The sequence below is a fragment of the Phoca vitulina genome, unplaced genomic scaffold, assembly GCF_004348235.1.
Source record: "Phoca vitulina isolate PV1807 unplaced genomic scaffold, GSC_HSeal_1.0 scaffold29, whole genome shotgun sequence".
Taxonomy (NCBI): Eukaryota; Metazoa; Chordata; class Mammalia; order Carnivora; family Phocidae; genus Phoca; species Phoca vitulina.
Genome location: NW_022589732.1, coordinates 15,447,932 through 15,468,477, shown reverse-complemented (window position 1 = coordinate 15,468,477; position 20,546 = coordinate 15,447,932). Strand labels below are relative to the sequence as shown.

The 20,546-nt window shown below is 41.7% G+C and overlaps 2 protein-coding genes across 4 annotated transcripts in view; one reads left to right on the top strand and one right to left on the bottom strand.

Moving 5' to 3' along the window:
• The window catches only part of SAMD8 (sterile alpha motif domain containing 8), a 37,573-nt gene extending 21,704 nt beyond the window's left edge, over positions 1-15,869 (bottom strand). Inside the window, exons 1-2 of one of the 3 annotated variants that reach the window (XM_032423592.1) lie at positions 15,651-15,869; positions 14,980-15,009 (exon numbers count right to left, since the gene is read on the bottom strand). In XM_032423592.1, the coding sequence (XP_032279483.1) occupies positions 14,980-15,009; positions 15,651-15,824 (204 nt within the window). In that variant the 5' untranslated portion in view covers positions 15,825-15,869. Of the gene's footprint in view, positions 1-1,355; positions 1,406-14,979; positions 15,010-15,650 lie in introns of all 3 variants that reach the window. The other 2 variants (XM_032423591.1, XM_032423589.1) reach the window with 2 other exon arrangements.
• Positions 15,870-17,577: 1,708 nt separating this feature from the next.
• On the top strand, positions 17,578-20,291 carry LOC116644184 (dual specificity protein phosphatase 13). The gene is made up of 3 exons (XM_032423547.1): positions 17,578-17,726; positions 18,502-18,719; positions 20,092-20,291. Exons 1-3 carry the CDS (start codon positions 17,578-17,580, stop codon positions 20,289-20,291), a joined length of 567 nt encoding a protein of 188 aa, XP_032279438.1.
• Positions 20,292-20,546: the final 255 nt, after the last annotated feature.

Here is a 20,546-nt window from a genome sequence, read left to right as displayed (position 1 = left end):
CACCCAGGTGCCCCTGCCTTGAGAGCTTCCAAGTGATGTGTGGCACAGGACACAAAATGGGTGAGGCCTGGCAGACTTGCTGAGTTGAGGAGATGGAGCTGAGAGTTTGGGGAGATGCAGGTGGCTAGTGTTCATGAAATAGAATACTGGAGAGCAGAAAGATGAACAGAGAGAACTTGTTATGGACTGAATGCTTGTGTCTCCCCAAAATTCGTATGTTGATATCCTAGCCCACAATTAGGAGGTGATTAGGTCATGAGGCAGAACCCCCATAAATGGGATTAGTTCCCTTATATGAGATATCCCAGAGAGTTTTATCACCCCTTCCACCATTTAAAGACAGAGCTAGAAGATGACTGACTATGAAGCAGGAGGCAGGCCCTCACCAGACACCAAATCTGCTGGGCTTTGATCTTGGACTCCTCAGGCTCCAGAACTGTGAGAAATAAGTGTGTTTTGTTTAAGCCACTCAGTCTACAGTAATTTTAGTAATTTTGTTATAGTAACTCAAAAAGACTAAAACAGAACCCCAGAGATCTGCAGACTCTCCCTTGAATATGCAGCTGAATACTGATTATCACATATACATGAGGAAACAAAATAGGACAGAAAAAAGAACCACCCAGAAAGATTAGGGGGGAACAACATCCAATATACACAGAAGACCGATTAAAGTGCCTACCCCAAACAGCCAGACTAGAAAAAAAAAAAAATCTCACAATCCATGGGGCATTGGGCAAAGCACACAGGAAGATCTTGTCATAGTAGTGAGACAAAATGAATCCTAAAGCAGTAGTTATTCAATTGGGGGCAATTTGCCACCCCTCCCCACATTTAGCAATTTCTAGAGACATTATTCGTTGTCACAACTGGGGGGGTCACCTAAAGGTTGCTGTTAAACATTTTACAAAGCACAGCATAGCCCTTCACAACAAAGAATTAACTGATCCAAATGTTATAGTGCTGATATTGAGAAACCCTGCCCTAGAATGAACATGTCTCTGGTCCAGCCAAACAAATCTTAAAAGCAAGATCCAAAAGGATCAAATTGTTTTCCAGTAATTTAACTACCTCCCACAACAAAGCTCAAGAATATTACTAGGAATACAAAAGTATTCAGCACCAGATAAAATCCATAATATCTGGCATCCAATCAAAGATTACCAGACATGTAAAGTAGGAAAATTCACCTATAATGAATAGAAAACCAATCAGCCAAAATTGACCCAAAACTGATACAAATAATAGAATTAGCAGACAAGGAAATTAAGTTATAAGAACTCTATTATGTATGTTCAAAAAATTAGACATGGACACAAAGAACATTCAATTCTAACTTCTAAAGATGAACTTACAATATATGCAATGAAAAATATGCTGGATGGGATTAACAGCTGATTCTTATCTGTAAAAGATAAGAATAATAAACTTGGAGACATAACAATAGGAATTATTCAAAATGAAATACAAGAAATATCATTTTTTCCTATCTTCCAGAAAAGGAGAGAACCAATCTTTCCCTCTTTCTTTTCTTTTTCCTTTCTTTTCTTCCTTCCTTCCTTTCTTTCTTTGAGGGAGGGGAAGGGAGCAGAGGGAGAGGGAGAGAGAGAATCCTAACATGGGAAATGATCTTACCATCCTGAGATCATGACCTGAGACGAAATCAAGAGTCAGATTTTTAACTGACTGAGTCACCCAGGTGCCCCAAGGAGATAATATTTCTGAATTCATTCCATAAGGCCAGTATTACCCTAATACCAAAACCAGGCAAAGACAGCACAAGAAGAAAATAAACTATAGCCTGATAGCCCTTTAAGAACATAGATGCAAAAATTTTAAAATCTTAGGCAATCAAATCCAACAATATTTAAGAAAGAATTAATACATCATAACCAAGTGGTATTTATGCCAGGAATGCAAAGTTAGTTTAACACTTGAAAATTGAAATAATTCACCATATTAATAAGCTAAAACAGGGAAACCACATGATTATCTCAAAAGACACTAAAAAAGTTGGGGTGCCTGGCTGGCTCAGTTGGAAGAGCATGTGACTCTTGATCTCAGGGTCCTGGGATCAAGGGCTCCCTGCTCAGTGGGGAGCCTGCTTCTCCCTCTGCCTGCTGTTCCCCCTGCTTGTGCTCTTTCTCTTTCTCTCTCTAACAAATAAATAAATAAATAAATCTTAAAAGCCTTTGACTCCTTTGCCTATGCTCCAAGGAATTGATATATACAATGGTTTTCAACCTGGCTACACATTTGAATAATCTGAAGTTTATTTTTTATTTTTATTTTTATTTTTTTTAAAGATTTTATTTATTTATTTGACAGAGAGAGAGACACAGCGAGAGAGGGAACACAAGCAGGGGAGTGGGAGAGGGAGAAGCAGGCTTCCCGCGGAGCAGGGAGTCCGATGCGGGGCTCGATCCCAGGACCTGGAATCATGACCTGAGCCGAAGGCAGACGCTTAACGACTGAGCCACCCAGGCGCCCCTAATCTGAAGTTTAAAAACATGCCTGTTCTACTGCCCATGCCCCACCCCAGAACAATTGGATCAGAATCCCTGAGGGGACAGAAGCTTGACATCTGCATTTTTTAAAAGCTCCCCAAGTGATTCTGAAGCACTATATTAGACCATCCAATCTAATTCTGCTTGTTCTTCTATTTCTGGCTTAGCTAACATTTAACCTTTCAAGTCCCTTCACACACATCTTATTTTATCCATTACATGTTGATTTGGTGTTGAGTAGCTGTCTCTCCTATATTATAATCTAAATGATACAACTGAATAAAACAGTTAAACATATACATAGAACTGCTGGTAAAGAAGTATCACACTCTAGGGTTGACTGCTGATATGTATTAAGAAAAACTGCATTTATTTTACACTAAAAATAATTCTTTAGAATCTGTTTATAATACCAAAACCTAATACCCAGAAAACAGAGAATTTTTATTATTTTATTTTTTAAGATTTATTTATTTGAGGGAGAGTACGCGAAAGAGCGAGCAGGGGAGCGGCAGAGGGAGAGAATCTTTAAGCAGACTCCTCGCTGAGCAGGGAGCCCCCAGGGCTTGATCTCATGACCCATGAGATCATGACCTGCGCCAAAACCGAGAGTCAGATGCTTAACCACTGAGCCATCCAGGTGCCCTGAAAATTTTTATTATTTTTAAATAACTGATCAAATTTATCCACAATTTATATATTTCTGATAATTATAAGGAAATAAGTCTTCAAAATATAGTAAGAATGCAAAAAAAAAAAACTGTAATATTTTTAAATCTGTAAGTCCCTGGTAGGATTTAATAGCTTTATTTTCAACCTGTCCTTTAGCTTTAAGGAAAAGCAGCATGATATGGTGAAGAGCAGCAAACTGGTTGTCAAAATTCTTGGAGCTTAATTTCATTAATATTAACACTTTAGGTGACTAAACTTTGTGGCATCTAAATACCTAATCTGTAAAATGAGGGGGGAAAGAGCGAGCTAATAGAAGGAAACTAACACTTACGAATATCTATTACAAGTCAGACACCGTCCACAGTTATTTCACATGTGATTTCATTTAATAATAACAATAATAATAATAGCAATAATAATTCCTGCTTGATCTTTGCCTAGTTGCTTTGGGGACTCTGCCTGACTGGACCTGTTTTATCTTTTATTTATTTTTTTAAGACTTTATTTTTAAGTAGTCTCTATATCTATATCCTAAATCACACACTCTAAATTCTGACCTGTGTTCAGTGCATTTTCAGGAAGTAACAAGAGGCAATAATTAGATTAGCTAACATTTTAAGACTTTTACAAAGTGCCAGGAAGTGTTCAGTGTTTTACGTGTATGCTCAAATAATTCTCACAACCATATAAAGTAGGTATTATTATCTTCCTCACTTTACAGATGAGATAACTGAAGCAGATGGATTAAATAACTTGCCAAGATAAATGTGTACTAGTAACTACTACAGACAAGTTTTCCACCCAGGCAATCTCATTTCAAAGTCCATGTTCTTACTCACTACACCACACCATCTCACATAAGCTGAAGGTTCTTGTACTTCTGTAGGGATTGAATCTCATAAATATTAAATATTTTCTAGTTATCAGCAGAGGAATTTATCAAAGGTTTTCAGTTACAGTACATAAAGATTACATAAATGAGACTGCCTAATGATGAAAGCTTTTTTTTTTTGATGGAAGCTTTTTGAATCACAAATTTTACACTGTTCAGTCTCAAACATTTACTGTCTGCTATATGCAGATGTCAAGTAATAAGGCATTGGGGATAAAGACAGTATTAAAATGCCCTCATGTTATGTTTGTTCACCTATTAAATATTTATTGTGCACATACCATGTGAAGGGTATTGCACTAGGCAAGTGGCACTTACCTAGATGAATCTGAAACAGAGCCTGCCCCCAATGATTTTAATCTAGAAAGGGATATTAAAGAAAGTCATTTTTTAAAAAAAGGTAAAATCAATTACAGCTGCTAGTTCTTTATATACATTAGCTTGCTTAATCCATAAAACATAACAAAGCAGTTTACTTAATGAAACGTTTAAAAAATTGGAAAGTTAAGGGAGTTGTAAAAGAGAAGTTATTTCCAGTTGGTAAGATCAGAAGAGTTCTTGGAAGTGACATCTGAGCTGAGCCTTTAAGGAAAGATGAAACTGTGGATAGAGATGGAGAAATAAAAGTACACCAGTAGAGGAAAACTGCATGAACAAGGGTATGAAGACAAAAAACAATGAAGAACCATTAGTGTCCACAGGGCATAAGGGAGTACTGGAATATTAAGTTGAAAATAGAAATTGGGGGCGCCTGGGTGGCTCAGTTGGTTAACTGACTGCCTTAGGCTCAGGTCATGCATGATCTCAGAGTCCTGGGATTGAGTCCCACATCGGGCTTCCCCTGCTCTGTGGGGAGCCTGCTTCTCCCTCTGCCTTTGCCTGCCACTCCCCTGTTTGTAAGCACACTTGCTCTCTCTCTCTGTCAAATAAATAAATAAAATGTTAAAAAATATATATATATATAAATTGGGGCTAGATCATGGAAACCTTTAATTGTCAAGTTCAGAATATTCTATAGACACGAGAGATTCTTTTTTTTTTTTTTTTTTTTAAGATTTTATTTATTTGACAGAGACACAGCAAGAGAGGGAACACAAGCAGGGGGTAGTGGGAGAGGGAGAAGCAGGCTTCCTGGCTGAGCAGGGAGCCCGATGCCGGGCTCGATCCCAGGATCCTGGGATCATGACCTGAGCCGAAGGTAGACGCCCAACGACTGAGTCACCCAGGCACCCCTGGACACTAGAGATTCTTGAACAAGAGGATCACATAATGCGTGTGCTTTACAGAGAATAATTGTCAGAAAAGTGTAAAACAGATTGTGAGGACTGAAGCTAGCATAAAAGTATTTAACAGACTGAATGAAGGAAACAGCTTCTAAAAAATGATGATGAAAAAATGATGAAAAATGATGATGCAAGAGATGAAGGAACTACTACACGAGATGAAAAAATGGCAGCGATTACACTCTTTCTGACAAATACATTTTTAAAAACAGCATATGTAGGGGCGCCTGGGTGACTCAGTTGTTAAGCAGGGAGCCTGCTTCTCCCTCTCCCATTCCCCCTGCTTGTGTTCCCTCTCTCACTGTGTCCCTGTCAAATAAGTAAATAAAATCTTTAAAAAAAAAAACAACAAAACAGCATATGTAGACTTCTGCTTGTGGGAAGATGGAGTAGACATACTTTTCCCTATTACTCCTGGACAAACCACAGACCTGAGAAAGGACCCATATCTAGAACATATAAAGAATTCCCAAAATTCAACAGTAAAAAAACCAAAAATCCAATGAAAAAATGGGCAAAAGACATATAAATAGGCTTGTCATCCAAGAAGATATATGAGGTACACCTGGGTGGCTCAGTCGGTTAAGAGTCTGCCTGCGGCTCAGGTCATGATCACAGGGTCCTGGGATCGACTCCTGCGTCAGGCTCCCTGCTCATCGGGGAGCCTGCTTCTCCCTCTCCCTCTGTCTGTCACTCCCCCTGCTTGTGTGCACTCGCGCACCTGTGTATCTGACAAATAAATAAAATCTTTTAAAAAAATAAATAGGATATATGAATGGCAGAGAAGTACATGAAAAGATGTTCAGCATCATTAGCTGCTAGGGAAATGCAAATTAAGACCATGGTGAGGTATCACTACACACCTGTTGAACTGCTAAAATAAACTGGGCCAATATGGAATGCTATCAAGGACGCAGAGAAACTGGACCTCTTACACACTGCTGGGGGAAAGTAAAATTGTACAGCCATGCTGGATGATAGTTTGGCAATTTCTTTAAAAACTGAGCATACACTTACCATACAGCCTAGCAACTGTACTCCTACTCCTGGGCATTTATCCCAGAGAAATGAAAACTAAGGTTCACACAAAACCTGTATACAAATGTCCCTAGCTTCATTACTTGTCATAGCTGAAATGTGTATAAAAACAAAATATCTCACAATATGTAAACAGTTAAACTGTGGAACTGTGGCACATCCATACCATGGAATACTACTCAGCAATAAAAATTAATAAACCATGGATACACACAATCGATGGGACTCAAGGGCATTGTGCTAAGTGAAAAAAGTCAATCTCAAATTGTCACATACAGTATGATTCCCTTTATAATATCCTCAAATGATAAAATTATATAGGTAGAAAACAGATTAGAGGTTGCCAGAAGTTAGGAAGAGTATGTATCAGGGGTGTGGAGGTTAACCCAAGGGAGATCTTTATAGTGATGGAATAATTCTATATGTTTTTAAAAAAATTTTTAGGCTTTTTAAGTTTTAAAATTTATTTATTTAAGTAATCTCTACACCTGACGTGGGACTCGAACTCACAACCTGGAGATCAAGAGGTACATGCTCTTCCAACGAGCCAGCCAGGCGCCCCTCTATATCTTGATTGGTACAATGGTTAAACAAATCTACTCATGATAAAATGACACACAACTATACACACATTTTGAATGGTCTTGATACTGTACTATAACTATGTAAGATATAACTAGTGAGGTAACTTGAGTGAAGGGTAAGTGGGATCTCTCTGTACTATCTACACAACTTCCTGTGAATCTAATTATTTCAAAATTAAAGTTGAAAAAACTTTTAAAGGAGCAAAATGTCCTAAAAAATAGTACATGTAGCCTATGCATATATCTTTAAATAAGTAAAATGTCCAACTATTAATAGTTACTCCTCCAGTGAACTCTTTCACTCTCTACCTTAAATATTTCTAAAATTCCTGAATTTTATACAATGAGCATGTAATACTTGATATCCAAAGGGAAAAGACTCAAGAAAATGACAACAAGGGGTGCTTGGGTGGCTCAGGCAGGTGGGCGTCTGCCTTAGGCTTGGGTCATGATTCCGGAGTTCCAGGATTGAGCCCCGCATTGGGCTCCCTGTTCAGCTGGGAGTCTGCTTCTCCCTCTCCCTCTGCTCCTCTCCCTGCTAGTGCACTCTCTCTCTTTCTCTCTCACTCACTCTCTCAAATAGGTAAATAAAATCTTAAAAAAAAAAAAGAAAATGAAAACAATATTACTTCTCAACTGTTTGAAGCACATCACACAAATAGATATGAATAGAAAATTTAAAAAATCAATTAAATTCAACTATTAACCCATGTATACATATACACACTAAATAAAAGGTAAGAAATACTGAGGCAACTAACAAGACCAAGAATTCCAAAAGAACATCTGATTATATATCCAGCTCCATTACCCATTAACAGTATGACTTTAGAAAATGACTTAACCTTTATACTTTGAGACCAAGAGATTACAAACAGAAACTAATTAGAAACATTAAACATATAATGTTTTGTAAATCAGGATGACAGAATTCTTAAAATGGTAGAATTAGGAATGATCTGAAAGATCTAGTATAATTCTTCAGAAACAATAAAGGCTTGAAAGTTAAATAAATTTCAGACAGCTATTCTGCAACAGAATTTGATATAAAACCCAGAAAGCATAGTAGTTAAGAATGCTGGCTCTGGAAGAGAATGAAGAGAATATTAGTTCTTGCTCCACAGCCTTGTTAAGATTACCTGGAATAATACATGTAATGCACTTATAATAATGCTTGGCAAATACAAACTGCTCAGTAAATGTAAGCTAGTATTGTCATCCTCATCAACTCCTCTTTCTGCTAGTGTTGCCCTAGGCCTGAAATTAAATCATTAGGATAGTCATCTATAATTAATAGTCAAACCCACTCTTAACTTTTGAAATCTTTGGGTTAATATGAAATAATTTTGAGTATTTGAAAACAATTGTAAAGTCTTATAAAGGTTTTGCTCAAGGTGGAATTACCTTTTAGGGAATCAACAGTGTAATAAAATAACATAAACAAAAAACCAAAATAACAACAGTGATTCCAGTTAATCAGAGTAGAATTCAACTCAACAGGAGTTCCTCATATAAAGACTTATTTAATACCAAGTTTAACTTAATAAAAATATTTCAACAAGAGCACAACAACCTCTAAAAAAATGTTATCGGTTGATGCAACTGATTATTGTTGGTATCTAAAAGTACTTCTAGGGGTGCCTGGCTGGTTCTGTCAGTGGAGCATGTGACTCTTGATCTCCGGGCTGTAGGTTTGAGCCCCACATTGGGTGTAGAGATTACTTAAAAATAAAATCTGAGGAGGGGCGCCTGGGTGGCTCAGTTGGTTGAGCGACTGCCTTTGGCTCAGGTCATGATCCTGGAGTCCCTGGATTGAGTCCCGCATCGGGCTCCCTGCTCTGCAGGGAGTCTGCTTCTCCCTCTGACCCTCCCCCCTCTCATGTGCTCTCTCTCATTCTCTCTCTCTCAAATAAATAAATAAAATCTTTAAAAAAAAATAAAAATAAAAAAAAAAATAAAATCTGAGGGACGCTTGGGTGGCTCAGCCGGTTAAGCATCTGCCTTTGACTTAGGTCATGATCCCGGGGTCCTGGGATCGAGCCCATATCAGGCTTCTTGCTCAGCGGGGAACCTGGTTCTCCCTCTGCCTGCAGCTCCCCCTGCTTGTGCTCTAACAAATAAATAAAATCTTAAAAAAAAATAAGTATTCTATACTTTAACAATTTGGGAAGAAATTGGGAAAATTTCCTCAAGTGACAGGTACTAATAACTGGAAAGACACAAACTATCCTGCTGGTTTTAATTATGCAAACACATAATTTGGTTATGTGTTTCTAATTTATCATTATGCAATCTTTAGAATACAAAGGATGTATCAACAGGAGCACGCAGGTGGCTCAGTTGGTTAAGTGTTCAACTCTTAATTTCGGCTCTGGTCGCGATCTCAGGGCTGTGGGATTGAGTCCCTCCTGCGCTCTGTGCTCAGTTAAGGAGTCTGCTTGAGATTCTCTCCCTCTCCCTCTGCCCCTCCCTCTGTGTGCTCTAAAATAAATAAATAAATAAATCTAAAAAACAAAACAAAACAGGGGCGCCTGGGTGGCTCAGTCGTTAAGCGTCTGCCTTCGGCTCAGGTCATGATCCCAGGGTCCTGGGATCGAGCCCCACATCGGGCTCCCTGCTTAGCAGGGAGCCTGCTTCTCCCTCTCCCACTCCCCCCGCTTGTGTTCCCTCTCTCGCTGTGTCTCTCTCTGTCAAATAAATAAATAAAATCTTTAAAAAAAACAAAAAAACAAAAAAACCCACAAAGGATATATCAGTAAAATGAAAACTTTACTTTCTGTGTGTCTTATAGAAACAATGCCTAGGTTCATATAGTGACAGTGGTTTTAAATATGCTGGATTTTCCTTGTGGTTTCACTTATCATGTGTACTCTAAAATACTAGAGTACAGGGGCGCCTGGGTGGCTCAGTCGGCTAAGCGACTGCCTTCGGCTCAGGTCATGATCCCAGGGTCCTGGGATCGAGCCCCGCATCGGGCTCCCTGCTCGGTGGGAAGCCTGCTCCTCCCTTTCCCACTCTCCCTGCTTGTGTTCCCTCTCTCGCTTTCTCTCTCTCTGTCAAATAAATAAATAAAATCTTTAAAAATAAAATAAAATAAAATACTAGAGTACAGCCTGAAGCAATTATCTTCTTTAAAAAACATACACCGTCTTAAAAATCATACATTAAAATGCCCCTAAAGGAATTTAGAACAACTGATGAAACTTGATTTATAAATATAAAATGTCTTATTTTTGAAAGTTATTACTGATTTGGTATACAGTAAAATTTTTATTTATTTTTTATTTTTTTAAAGATTTTATTTATTTGGGGGGGTGGGAGAGAGCACAAGCCTGGGGAGGGGCAGAGGGACAAGCAGACTCCTTGCTATGAGCATGGAGCCCAAAGTGGGGCCCAATCCATGATGAGAGCTGAAGTCAGATGCTTAACCAACTGAGTGACCCAGGCACCCCTACAGTAAAATTTTATTTTTAAGTGTCCAACTCTTTTTATTTATTTATTTGAGAGAGAGAGTGAACGAGAGGGAGAACACGAGCAGGGGGAGTGGGAGAAGCAGACTCCCCTGCTGAGGAGGGAGCCCAATGCGGGGCTCGATCTCAGTACCCTGGGATCATGACCCAAGCTGAAGGCAGTCATCCAACCAACTGAGCCACCCAGGTGCCCCCCCTTCAGTAAAAATTTTAAAAATTATAATTTTCAAATGATGTATAAAACCTAAAAAATAATATCCACATCTCAAGAGAAAAAAAGGGGGAAGAGATTTTTAAAAAATATATTCCCCTTCAGGCAATTATACATTATAATTGAACTCACACTAAAATAAGCTTAAGTCTAATTTTACCTAATAAAGCTTAATTATAATGCACACAACAGAGACAAATCATACCAGTCTGCAGATCCATAAACCAGAGCATAAAATTAATTTCTATGAAAGTAAAAAGCCTAAACTACAATGTTTACTTTGGGCATTTAACTCTGCAGTTTGTAGTATTTAGGACTATGAAGCTTTTTTTTCTAATCTCATCTTTATTTAATTCTAAATTAAAATTTTTTCATTGAGCAAACATAAAACTATTATTGTCTCTTTATATTTATCTAAAAATAGTTTACTTTTTCTTAATAAGCACAGAGCATTGTTTCCAAAACATCTATGAAATCTTCTATAATTACAAGACAGTTACAAAGACCCTGAACCAATTTCTACCATCAATTTTTGAAACTCTAGCAGTGATTCTCTACTGTTTTGTTATGTTCCACTTTTAAGCAGTAGAGTTTGGGGCAGCACATTTGAAGAAAGGCTGTACTTCAGTTCTCAGATATTTTTTGCTGCCTGGACCATGCACTCTTACTATGCTATTAAAAAAAAAAAAAGTTGTCATGTATACCAAAGAACACAAACTTTTTCTGGCTCCAACTTGCCTTTAGACTAAGACTCCCACTAGCAGGTTGCACCTAATTCTATTATCACATCCAAAACCGTCTCAGCTCAACGAGTAAGAATCTAATAGATAACACTGCCCAGTTTAAATCCTCAGTTACAGTAAAAGTCTTTACACAATGATGAAAATTTAGTAGTAAATTTGATGAAGGGTTCTTGATCTGGCTGTATGCCAGTACAAAGAAATACACCAGCAAAGAAGCATATAAAATTCTAGTTCTTATTCTAATCACTAAAATGATATTTAGAAAGGCTAGTGGTTTGACATATTGATTAGTAAAATCTTTATTTTTAAATATGCTACACCTCCAAATCAAATCAACATAATGGAAAAGGAGAAACTGGCTCAAGATTTCAAAATCTATTACAATATTGCGAAAATATACCAGACTTGGGCCCCAAATTTAAAGTATGGTTCTGGCAATCTTTGACTTTTATGACAATATTATATTGATGAAACTGACATCGATTTAATTTAGTCTCAAACTACCACTAATTTGCAGGCATTTCCAATAACTCAGTGATACAGTTTCACTTATAAGAAGACCCGAAATTAGTAGAATTCATGGTTCTCATCTCCTACTAGAATGTCTTAGCTGTCAAGAATTTTAAGAGAACAAAGGGTCAAGAGAATAGATACGTTAGTACCTCTCTTGACCACTGCCACAATTCAAATGCTTAATTAAACCTACTATAAAAATTTGAGACAAATATAAATATAGGTCACTGCCTTCACAACACCCCTTTGAGGTACATAGGATAAAAAACTGTTCTGTGAAACACTGTGATTAAACTATTGTTAACAATTAAACTATTGTAAACAAGTTTTCCCAGTTTCTACTGTCCTAAGCAAGAGCAAAGATAAACTCATGTTACATTCTGTACTGAAGTGATTTTATTACTGGGAGGACCCAGTGTGTAGTGAAGTAACAGAACATTTCAATACGGAGGCATGAAGTCTAGAGTCAGCTAGAAGGGGTCAGGCTTAAGATCCAGTGATGATGGTGCTGTATATATGGGGGGAGGAATATTGATACCACAAGTCTGTCACAAATCCATATCCCATACTCATATAACAAATTACGAACCAGTGACAGAAGCATCACGTAAACACTGAATTGATCTCCAAGCGAGTCTGGTTCATGCTCTCCAATTTTTGTTAACTTCTGGACTTCTCAAAGCTAAGAGGACAGTAAGACCTAAAGTAAGAATCACTGTCATGATTAATGGCCATGTTAGATTCACACTACTATTAACTTCATATCCATCAGGCCTGGAGGTAAGAATTTTCAAAGAATATCTAATTAATATGGTCATTCTTATAAGACAAAATAACAGTAATATTCATTAGAACATCTGTGATACAACAACTTCTCAAAAACAATGTTCAAACTTCAATTCTCAAAAAAGCCACGAAAATGTCTCTAAATCAGCTATGGCAAAGTTTTGAAAAAGCAGTGAAGATTTAGTGGTTAACAAAATAAGAATGTTTACAAGTAGTTGTGCAATGTGAATTAGAGTCTTTACAGAATGGAGAGTACTACTGAAATCAAAACTGATTTATCTAAATATATCTGCACATTCTGCCATTGTGGTCATGATGGCTTCTTCTTGTCTTAGGGAAACTGCTCAAGCACAAAACTGATTTTCTTTACAACTAAGTGTGAGAACTGTCAAAGGGAAACAAAAATAACTATTAGGCATGCTAATATATTAATTGTACAACTCCATTTAATGGTTTACTTAATTTCATAGTAATATTAAGATGTAACCTTAATAGAGAGTTCTATTTCAGTTCAATTCCATAAATTTTTAAATGCTGAGACTTTTATTTAGAGCTAAGTATGAAGACATGGTCTTTAGAGAATCTCAGTCTGGTGTCGGTTAAGCAGAAACATAAACAACAGTAATACTATGTAACTTCCAACTAAAGATCATTTGTATTAAATTAGAGAAAAGGGAGTTAATCTTTTGACAACAGTTAAAGGAAAGAGAATTTATCTCTCCTTTGAAGAAATAATTACTAGTCCACTGAAGATATGACACAGTCTATACACATAAACTAATATTTAAAAGATTTTGCAATCAGTACATTTTCACTGCATGAAGATTAAACAGTAGATACCCGTTTAGAGAAGAAACACTTGATTAAAAGTTTGTTTTGAAATGGCCAACGAATTTGCAAAATGTATAACCAAATAAAAAGTTGTAAAAGTAATCTTATGAAACATAGCTAAAGACTTCCTGAAGCCATGTTATAATTTAACAATTACAAAAGGAAACTAACTTATTTCTACTAAAGTGAATGTAAGTATTGCAATCATTTTTTTGGCACAATTATTGTTTTGGTACTATGTCTTCTATAAAAGGTATCTATGGTACCCACCTACCCCAGTTCTGTTTACTGCCTACTACAAGCACCCTCTATTCTTATTTTTCTAGATCACTCTATTAAAAATATTATTCAGGGGCGCCTGGGTGGCTCAGTCGTTAAGCGTCTGCCTTCAGCTCAGGCCATGATCCCAGGGTCCTGGGATCGAGCCCCGCATTGGGCTCCCTGCTCAGCGGGAAGCCTGCTTCTCCCTCTCGCACTCCCCCTGCTTGTGTTCCCTCTCTCACTGTGTCTCTCTCTGTCAAATAAATAAATAAAATCTTAAAAAAAAAAAAATTATTCATACAATATATGCAAAATTGCATTAATATTGGTCCTGCAAACTTGTCAAAAGTACCCCTTCAATTTTCAAGAGACCCCAATCCTGGAGTTATGAGTGAGAGAAAGAGCTGGTATACCTGGACTGTGGTGATTTCACATATACAGCTGACCTTTGAACAACAGGGTTTGAATTTTACGGGTTCACGTATATGCAGATTTTTTAAAAATAAATACAGTACAGTCCTGTAAATTTATTTTCTCTCCCATATGATTTTCTTAACATTTTCTTTGCTCTAGGTTACTTTATTATAAGAATATAATACATAATACACATAACTTATAAAATGCGTTAACTGTTTATGTTATCAGTAAGGCTCCTGGTCAACAGGCTATTAGCTAAGTTTTTTTTAGATACCAGAAAAAAACTTGCATGCTTCTAAACCCCTGTTATTCAAGGTTCAACTGTAGTTTTATAAACTCTTTTAACCAGACACCTGCACTGACCATATTTTTACCCTGTAGTAAATGTATGTGTCAACTCAAGTTGTCAAAGTGTAACCAGTCAATACGGAGTATCTGTAAAACCTAAGTGTCCAAATTCTTGTTCTGCTTTTTTAAATTTAAAGGTAACGTATTAAATCTTTTTTCTTAAAGATCTAAACTTGTCTGGTATCTAAAATAAACTTTAAGAAAAAAAAATACAAAGAAAAAACCCACACTATTACTGTTAGAAGAAACCCAAATGATATCTTTATTGTCAGAATCACTCCTTTCACTATCTTTTCCAAACATCACTTCCTTTTTACTACTTTCCCCAAGCCGTTGCGGCAAATCAGTGTTCAACACCGTCCCAGATTCTTAAAAGGATCCACTGTCCACAAACGAGAAAGCCCCACAATCCAAGCATATTACCCTAGTGATCTTCGGCGCTTTCAAAGACACCTGTGAAAATGCCAAAGCCTTGAATTAGATCCCCAAGGGCTCCTTTTCTTTCTTGACCCCATTTCTCTTTTTCTGGCCCTCCAGGTCAGATGACTTCCTAACAGACAGCCCCTCCCTCTTCCAATCAAACCTAAATCCTTCTCCTAATTAGCAAACCTCCCCCCGCCCCCCACCTTCGGTCAGCTACCTCGTCCGTCACAACCCGGTCCCGTCTCTCTCGCCAGGCCATAGTACCGACCGTGGTCCTGGCTGCTCCGATCCCTCGCCCCCACCTCCAAATCCCAGAGCATCCCTTCCTCCGGCCCCTCATTCCCGCGGAACCCCTTGCATGTGCTTCCCTCACTACTCGGCTTCCAATACCCTCCAAACCCTTGCCTCTTCAAAGCCTCCTCTCCCTCAGGTCTCCCACTACCCTCGCCCCTCAGCCTCCAGCCATCGTCACCCCCCTCAGGCCCTCGGCTCAACAGCCTCCATTTCCCAGATTCCATTCTAGAGCAGACTCTCCCGGCTCCCTCAACCGTCTCCTGCGGCCCCTCCGGATCCCAGTCCTAGGCAGCCCGGCTCCGCCCCTGACTCCCAACTCATCCCCGGCTGCGGGCGCTCCCCAAACTCCCCTCTCGTCAGGCACTGATCCCGCTCACCTCCGCGGTCCGAGTCGGGCTTCCCCGACCCACCTCCGAGTCGGCGTCCGAACCGCCGTCGCAATCACCGGCCCTTCGGGCCTGGCCAGCGCGAAGCGCCTCGAGCGGCGGAGGCGGAGGCCGGGGAGGCGAGCCGGAGTGGAGGCGGGGGCGGTGGCGGCTGCGCGCAGGCATCGCTTCGGCTAGTCTCTGCGGCTCCCGCAGCCACTGGAATCCGAACCGGAACTGCTTCGGGAGGAGGGGCCCCATGGGCGTGAGGCGGAGCCATACCGGCGGGGGCGGGGCCCAAACCGGAAGGGTCGCGGGATTCAAGATGGGCGAGAGAAGGAAAACCGCAGCGAGGAAACCCGAGAGCGCATGCGTCAGCCCCAGAGCCAAAGTGGGAGAAAAAAAGGGGCTGGTGAAGATGGCCGGGGGCCTGAGATTAGTAGATGAGGTATGGGAGCAAGAAGAGGTTACCAAATTCCTTTGGAGGGAGCCAGCTCCTCCGCAAGAGCCAGCATCCAATGATCATTATTACCATTTATTGCCCCTTTACTCTCTGACAGTCCTTATTCCAAATGCTATATAAATATCTCACTTAATCTTTGTGCCAACTTTGCAGGGTATTACAACACAGAAAGGCCAGGTAACCTGCTTGAGGTACCGCAGTTAATATGTCCTAAAGCCAGTATTCCTACTTAAATCTGTCTAACTTCAGAATCTGCTCCTCTCTATTATCGGAAAGTCCCCAACCCAGGCCTAGAATTGGCATAAGCCAAATCCCAAACCACCTGCAACCTGGGCTCCAAATCCTCCTTGACTGTCTTCCTCGTCAAGTGCAGGGCAGACTTCAATGGCTCTGATGGGGTGGAGACAGGTTCTAGAGTGGACATGAGTGCATACTTTTCCCACTGGATCCCCTGGTGTAGCCCTTACCCTCAAGCTGGACTCAAGACCAGGGGCAGCTGGGAGCCTTCCCACTGCAGCTCATACTCCTTCCATCCCATCAGGGCCTTCATGAAGTCACCTGAGAGTGGGCAAGTCATCTTACCTCTTCTGCAGGTAACTGGCTCTGACAGAAGGACAGATATAGACCTTTCTCAGTTTCTGTTGTGGGGGCAAAAGCCCTTGTAAGCAGGGGAATCTCCACCCCAAAAATCTTTCTGATGACAGTCCCTTTGGCTCTTCAGAAGGTCTAGGGCAACATTCACTTCCCTTCTCCCCACTTTGATATACATGGCCCATTTCAGCCTTCTCTTTTGAGAAATCAGCTATTTTAATTATAGAACCATTGTTCAAACCTTCCCCCACAAACCCCGTGAGCATCCTTTAGATGAAATCCTCCATGCCTCCTCTCCATATTTCTCTGACTCTACAATGCAGGAAACTTCCCCCCTGAGCTGCATAATCCGCAGGCTCACTCAGCAGCCATATGGTTCCCACCCAGTTTGTGGCCCACCCAGACCTGCAGAGCTTTTTTTTTTTAATCATTCATTGTTGAAACCAACCACCCCCCGCTCCACCCTGGATCTCCACTTTAACTCAGTCCTCAGAACTAAATAGCCTTATTCAGGGCCCTAAGCCTATTAGTTCAACAAATGTTTCTTAGGCATCTACTATGTGTTAAACACAGAATATCCTTTGTTTCATTTAATCCTCATAATTCTTTCAGGTAGGTGTAATTATCCTTACTTTACAGTTGAAGAAACTGAGGTAGAAATGTAAAGTGACTTGCAGAGATATGACTGATTCCATGTTGTCACGGAGTTTGGGGTTAGGGGGGTGACTTGGGGAAAAAATGTCCTGTTCTTTCTGGAGGCCTCTGTGACTTGCTGAGTCACTTGCCTCTGTCCCACCTGTTCCTGCCAATCTCCGGGAAGGAGAAATGACACTGGAGAGACAGAGAGGAGTGACTGCAGAGACAGAGCGGTGGGTGGGCTGGCCCATGGCTGAAGCCTCGGTCCCAGAGCTGAGGGGAGATGCCGAAGCCAAGCCTTGCCCCAGTGTTCTGGAACTGGAGGAGCTCCTGAGGGCAGGGAAGATTTCTTGCAGCCACGTGGATGAAGTTTGGCCCAACCTTTACATAGGAGATGCGTGAGTGGTAGCTGGTCGAAGGGGTGTGGGGAAGGGGACAAGGAGAGACAGTTCTTGAGCTCTTTACCAGAGGTGGGAGCCGGGTGGAACAAGGAGGAATAGTTCTGCTCTGCACATCCCAGGCCAGGGACTTGCTCCAGGACCCCAGTGTGCTGGGGACAGAGCAGTGATCAGGTGTGACCACCAGGGGGAGCAGGGCTTTTGCCTGCCTGGATGATTGGAACTCCCAGAAGATCCTGAAGTCATTCTGATATATCCAGGACAATTGGCGAGTCTTGGGGACAGAGGCCTGGGGAATGGTGCTTTCAGGTATGACATGGGATGGACAGAGAGCTCCCCTTCCTGGTCCCAGCCTCCCTCCTCTGGACACAGAATGGGTGAGAGAGGTGAATCAGGGAAGGTGTCACCCATTACACATTAGGAAATTAGAAACAGGTATGAGGTAGTGGCCAGGAGAGGCCAGATGTGGGTGGGAAGGCATGGGGCAGGAAAGGAGGGGCAGCTGGATTCCAGGACTGAAGCAATTCTTTCCTTCCTGTCTTGGCCAAGGCAGGAGCAGATGGCCTCAGGAAGCGAAGAGGCTCTAAAGATAACTCCCTATACCACCAACTCTTCTACCAGAAAGCTCTGAGGGTGGGGCTCAAGCTTACTGGGTTCCTTGTGGCTCCCTTTGGACCTTTATGGCTCTGTCCCTCTGAAGCAGGGGGCCAGGCAAAACCTCCTTCCTGGACCCCATGGCTCAGCCAGCACCCAGCTCTATTCTTCCCCTTCCTAGGGCCACGGCAAATAACCGCTTTGAGCTATGGAAGCTGGGCATCACCCACGTGCTGAACGCAGCCCACGGGGGACTCTACTGTCAGGGTGGCCCTGATTTCTACGGCAGCAGTGTGAGCTACCTGGGGGTACCAGCCCACGACCTCCCCAGTTTCGACATCAGTGCCTACTTCTCCTCCGCAGCCGACTTCATCCACCGTGCCCTCAGCACACCTGGGGGTAGGACTTGGGTCTGAACCCATATCCCATCCTGCTCACTCATGGGGGGTGATGTCCAGTTTCCCCTCAAATATCAGTGCCCTCCCATCTTTAGTTTTTAAAAAGACTTCAGGTTTGTAAAAATCCTCTGCTCAGTGCTCCAGCAATTTATCCAACCTTGTTGCTTCAACAGACAGGGAAACTGAGGCCTAGAATCCAAAGTCATGTCATGAGTTAGGAGCAGTCCCGGGACTGGAAGCCAAGTCTCCCAAACAGCAAAAGTTCTTTCTCTCCATCATTCAGCCTTGAGAAATTGCCATTTAGTACCTAGATGTCTGGTTTCCACCCCAAAGTATTTTCAAATGGAAAAATAAGACAAAACAACAACAACAAAAAACCCTTCTACTCCCCAGGGTAGAACAGAGGAGCCTGGGGAAGCTGGAGCCCCTGCTCTGTGTGCATCCTGGGTGAGGGTCATGCCCCTTGCTCCCTGCCCCTGGGTTAGCCAGTGTCTCTCTCTGGACTTCAGTTTCTTGTCTACCTGACAGGAAAGACAAGACTATGGCTCACGGCACTTTTTAATATCCAGAGCGCTTTGACATTCATTTGTTCGTCATCTATTCATTTACCCGCTGTTTATTATCTTTTCTGTGCCAGGCGCTGAGCTAGATACTGAATCCACACTTAGACAAGGCAGAGTCCCTGCTCTTATGGCTCTTGTTGTCATGTGTTTCATGGAAAGACAATCATAATTATGAGTACTATTCAAATGAATGGGTAAATGTGAAGAGCTCTAGGAGAACAAGAACAGGGCAACGGTGCTTGATCCAGGGGACCAGGGAAGTGAGGGGCCCACCCTCTACAACAGTATTCACTGGGCCACAGGCAAAAAGGATGAGCTGCTCTGTGATTCAAGTGATACCATGAGTGATCAGGAAAGACTATACAAGGAAACCATGTCTTAGCTGAAACCGGACAGATGAGTAATAGACATTAGACGAAGAGCAGAAGAAGTTTTACAGGTGGTTGGAATAGCATGTGCTAAGGCTGGAGGCCAGAGCCCCGAACAGCTTCAAGGAACTGAAAGTGAGTTCCTCAGGGTGAAGGTCAGGGTTAGGCAGGCTGAGATGAAGCTGTAGGGTCCGCAGGGGCCAGCTCACGGAAGGTCTTGTAAGCCACGTTAAGGAGTTTGGACCCTATCCCAAGGGTAGGCTAACTAGGTGTTGGTATACCCATCTGACAGATCAGGAAACAGAACCATAAAGGCTGAACAGTTTGCCCGGGGTTACCGAGTACACCCATGGCAGAGCAGGGAAAGGCACGTGGGTCCCTACCCCTGCCCCGGGCGGGCCAGCAGGTGGGAAAGGGTCTTTCACCAGGATGTTTTCCTCAGCCAAGGTCCTGGTGCACTGTGTGGTAGGGGTGAGCCGCTCCGCCACGCTGGTCCTGGCCTATCTCATGCTGCACCATCAGCTGTCCCTGCGCCAGGCCGTGATTACCGTGAGGCAACACCGGTGGGTCTTCCCCAACCGAGGCTTCCTCCACCAGCTCTGTCAGCTCGACCAGCGGCTGCGGGGCGCAGGCCGGAACTGAGGGGCCAGGTGAGGGCTGGGCAGGGCACGAGGGGTGAGGGGCAAGGCTGGGTGCCGTGAGAAGTCAGGTAAGGGCTGCACAGGGAATGAGGCAGGGAAGACCAATGAGGGCTGGCAGGGGACATGGAATGGGACCAGCTCAGAGGTGGGGTGTCAGGGTTGTGTGTGGCCAGAAGTGAGGGTTGAAAGGGGCCTGGCCCACTCCTCAAGCTGCTGGGCTCCCTCACCAGCCCAGGGCCTCAATAGGGCCTGGCAG

Bases quoted from the DNA above. Each gene is read 5' to 3' on its own strand.
- LOC116644184 (XM_032423547.1), top strand. From the start codon at position 17,578: ATGGCTGAAGCCTCGGTCCCAGAGCTGAGGGGAGATGCCGAAGCCAAG. The intron at 17,727-18,501 runs GTGAGTGGTAGC...TCCCCTTCCTAG, and splicing joins AACCTTTACATAGGAGATGC to GGCCACGGCAAATAACCGCT. The intron at 18,720-20,091 runs GTAGGACTTGGG...TGTTTTCCTCAG, and splicing joins TGCCCTCAGCACACCTGGGG to CCAAGGTCCTGGTGCACTGT.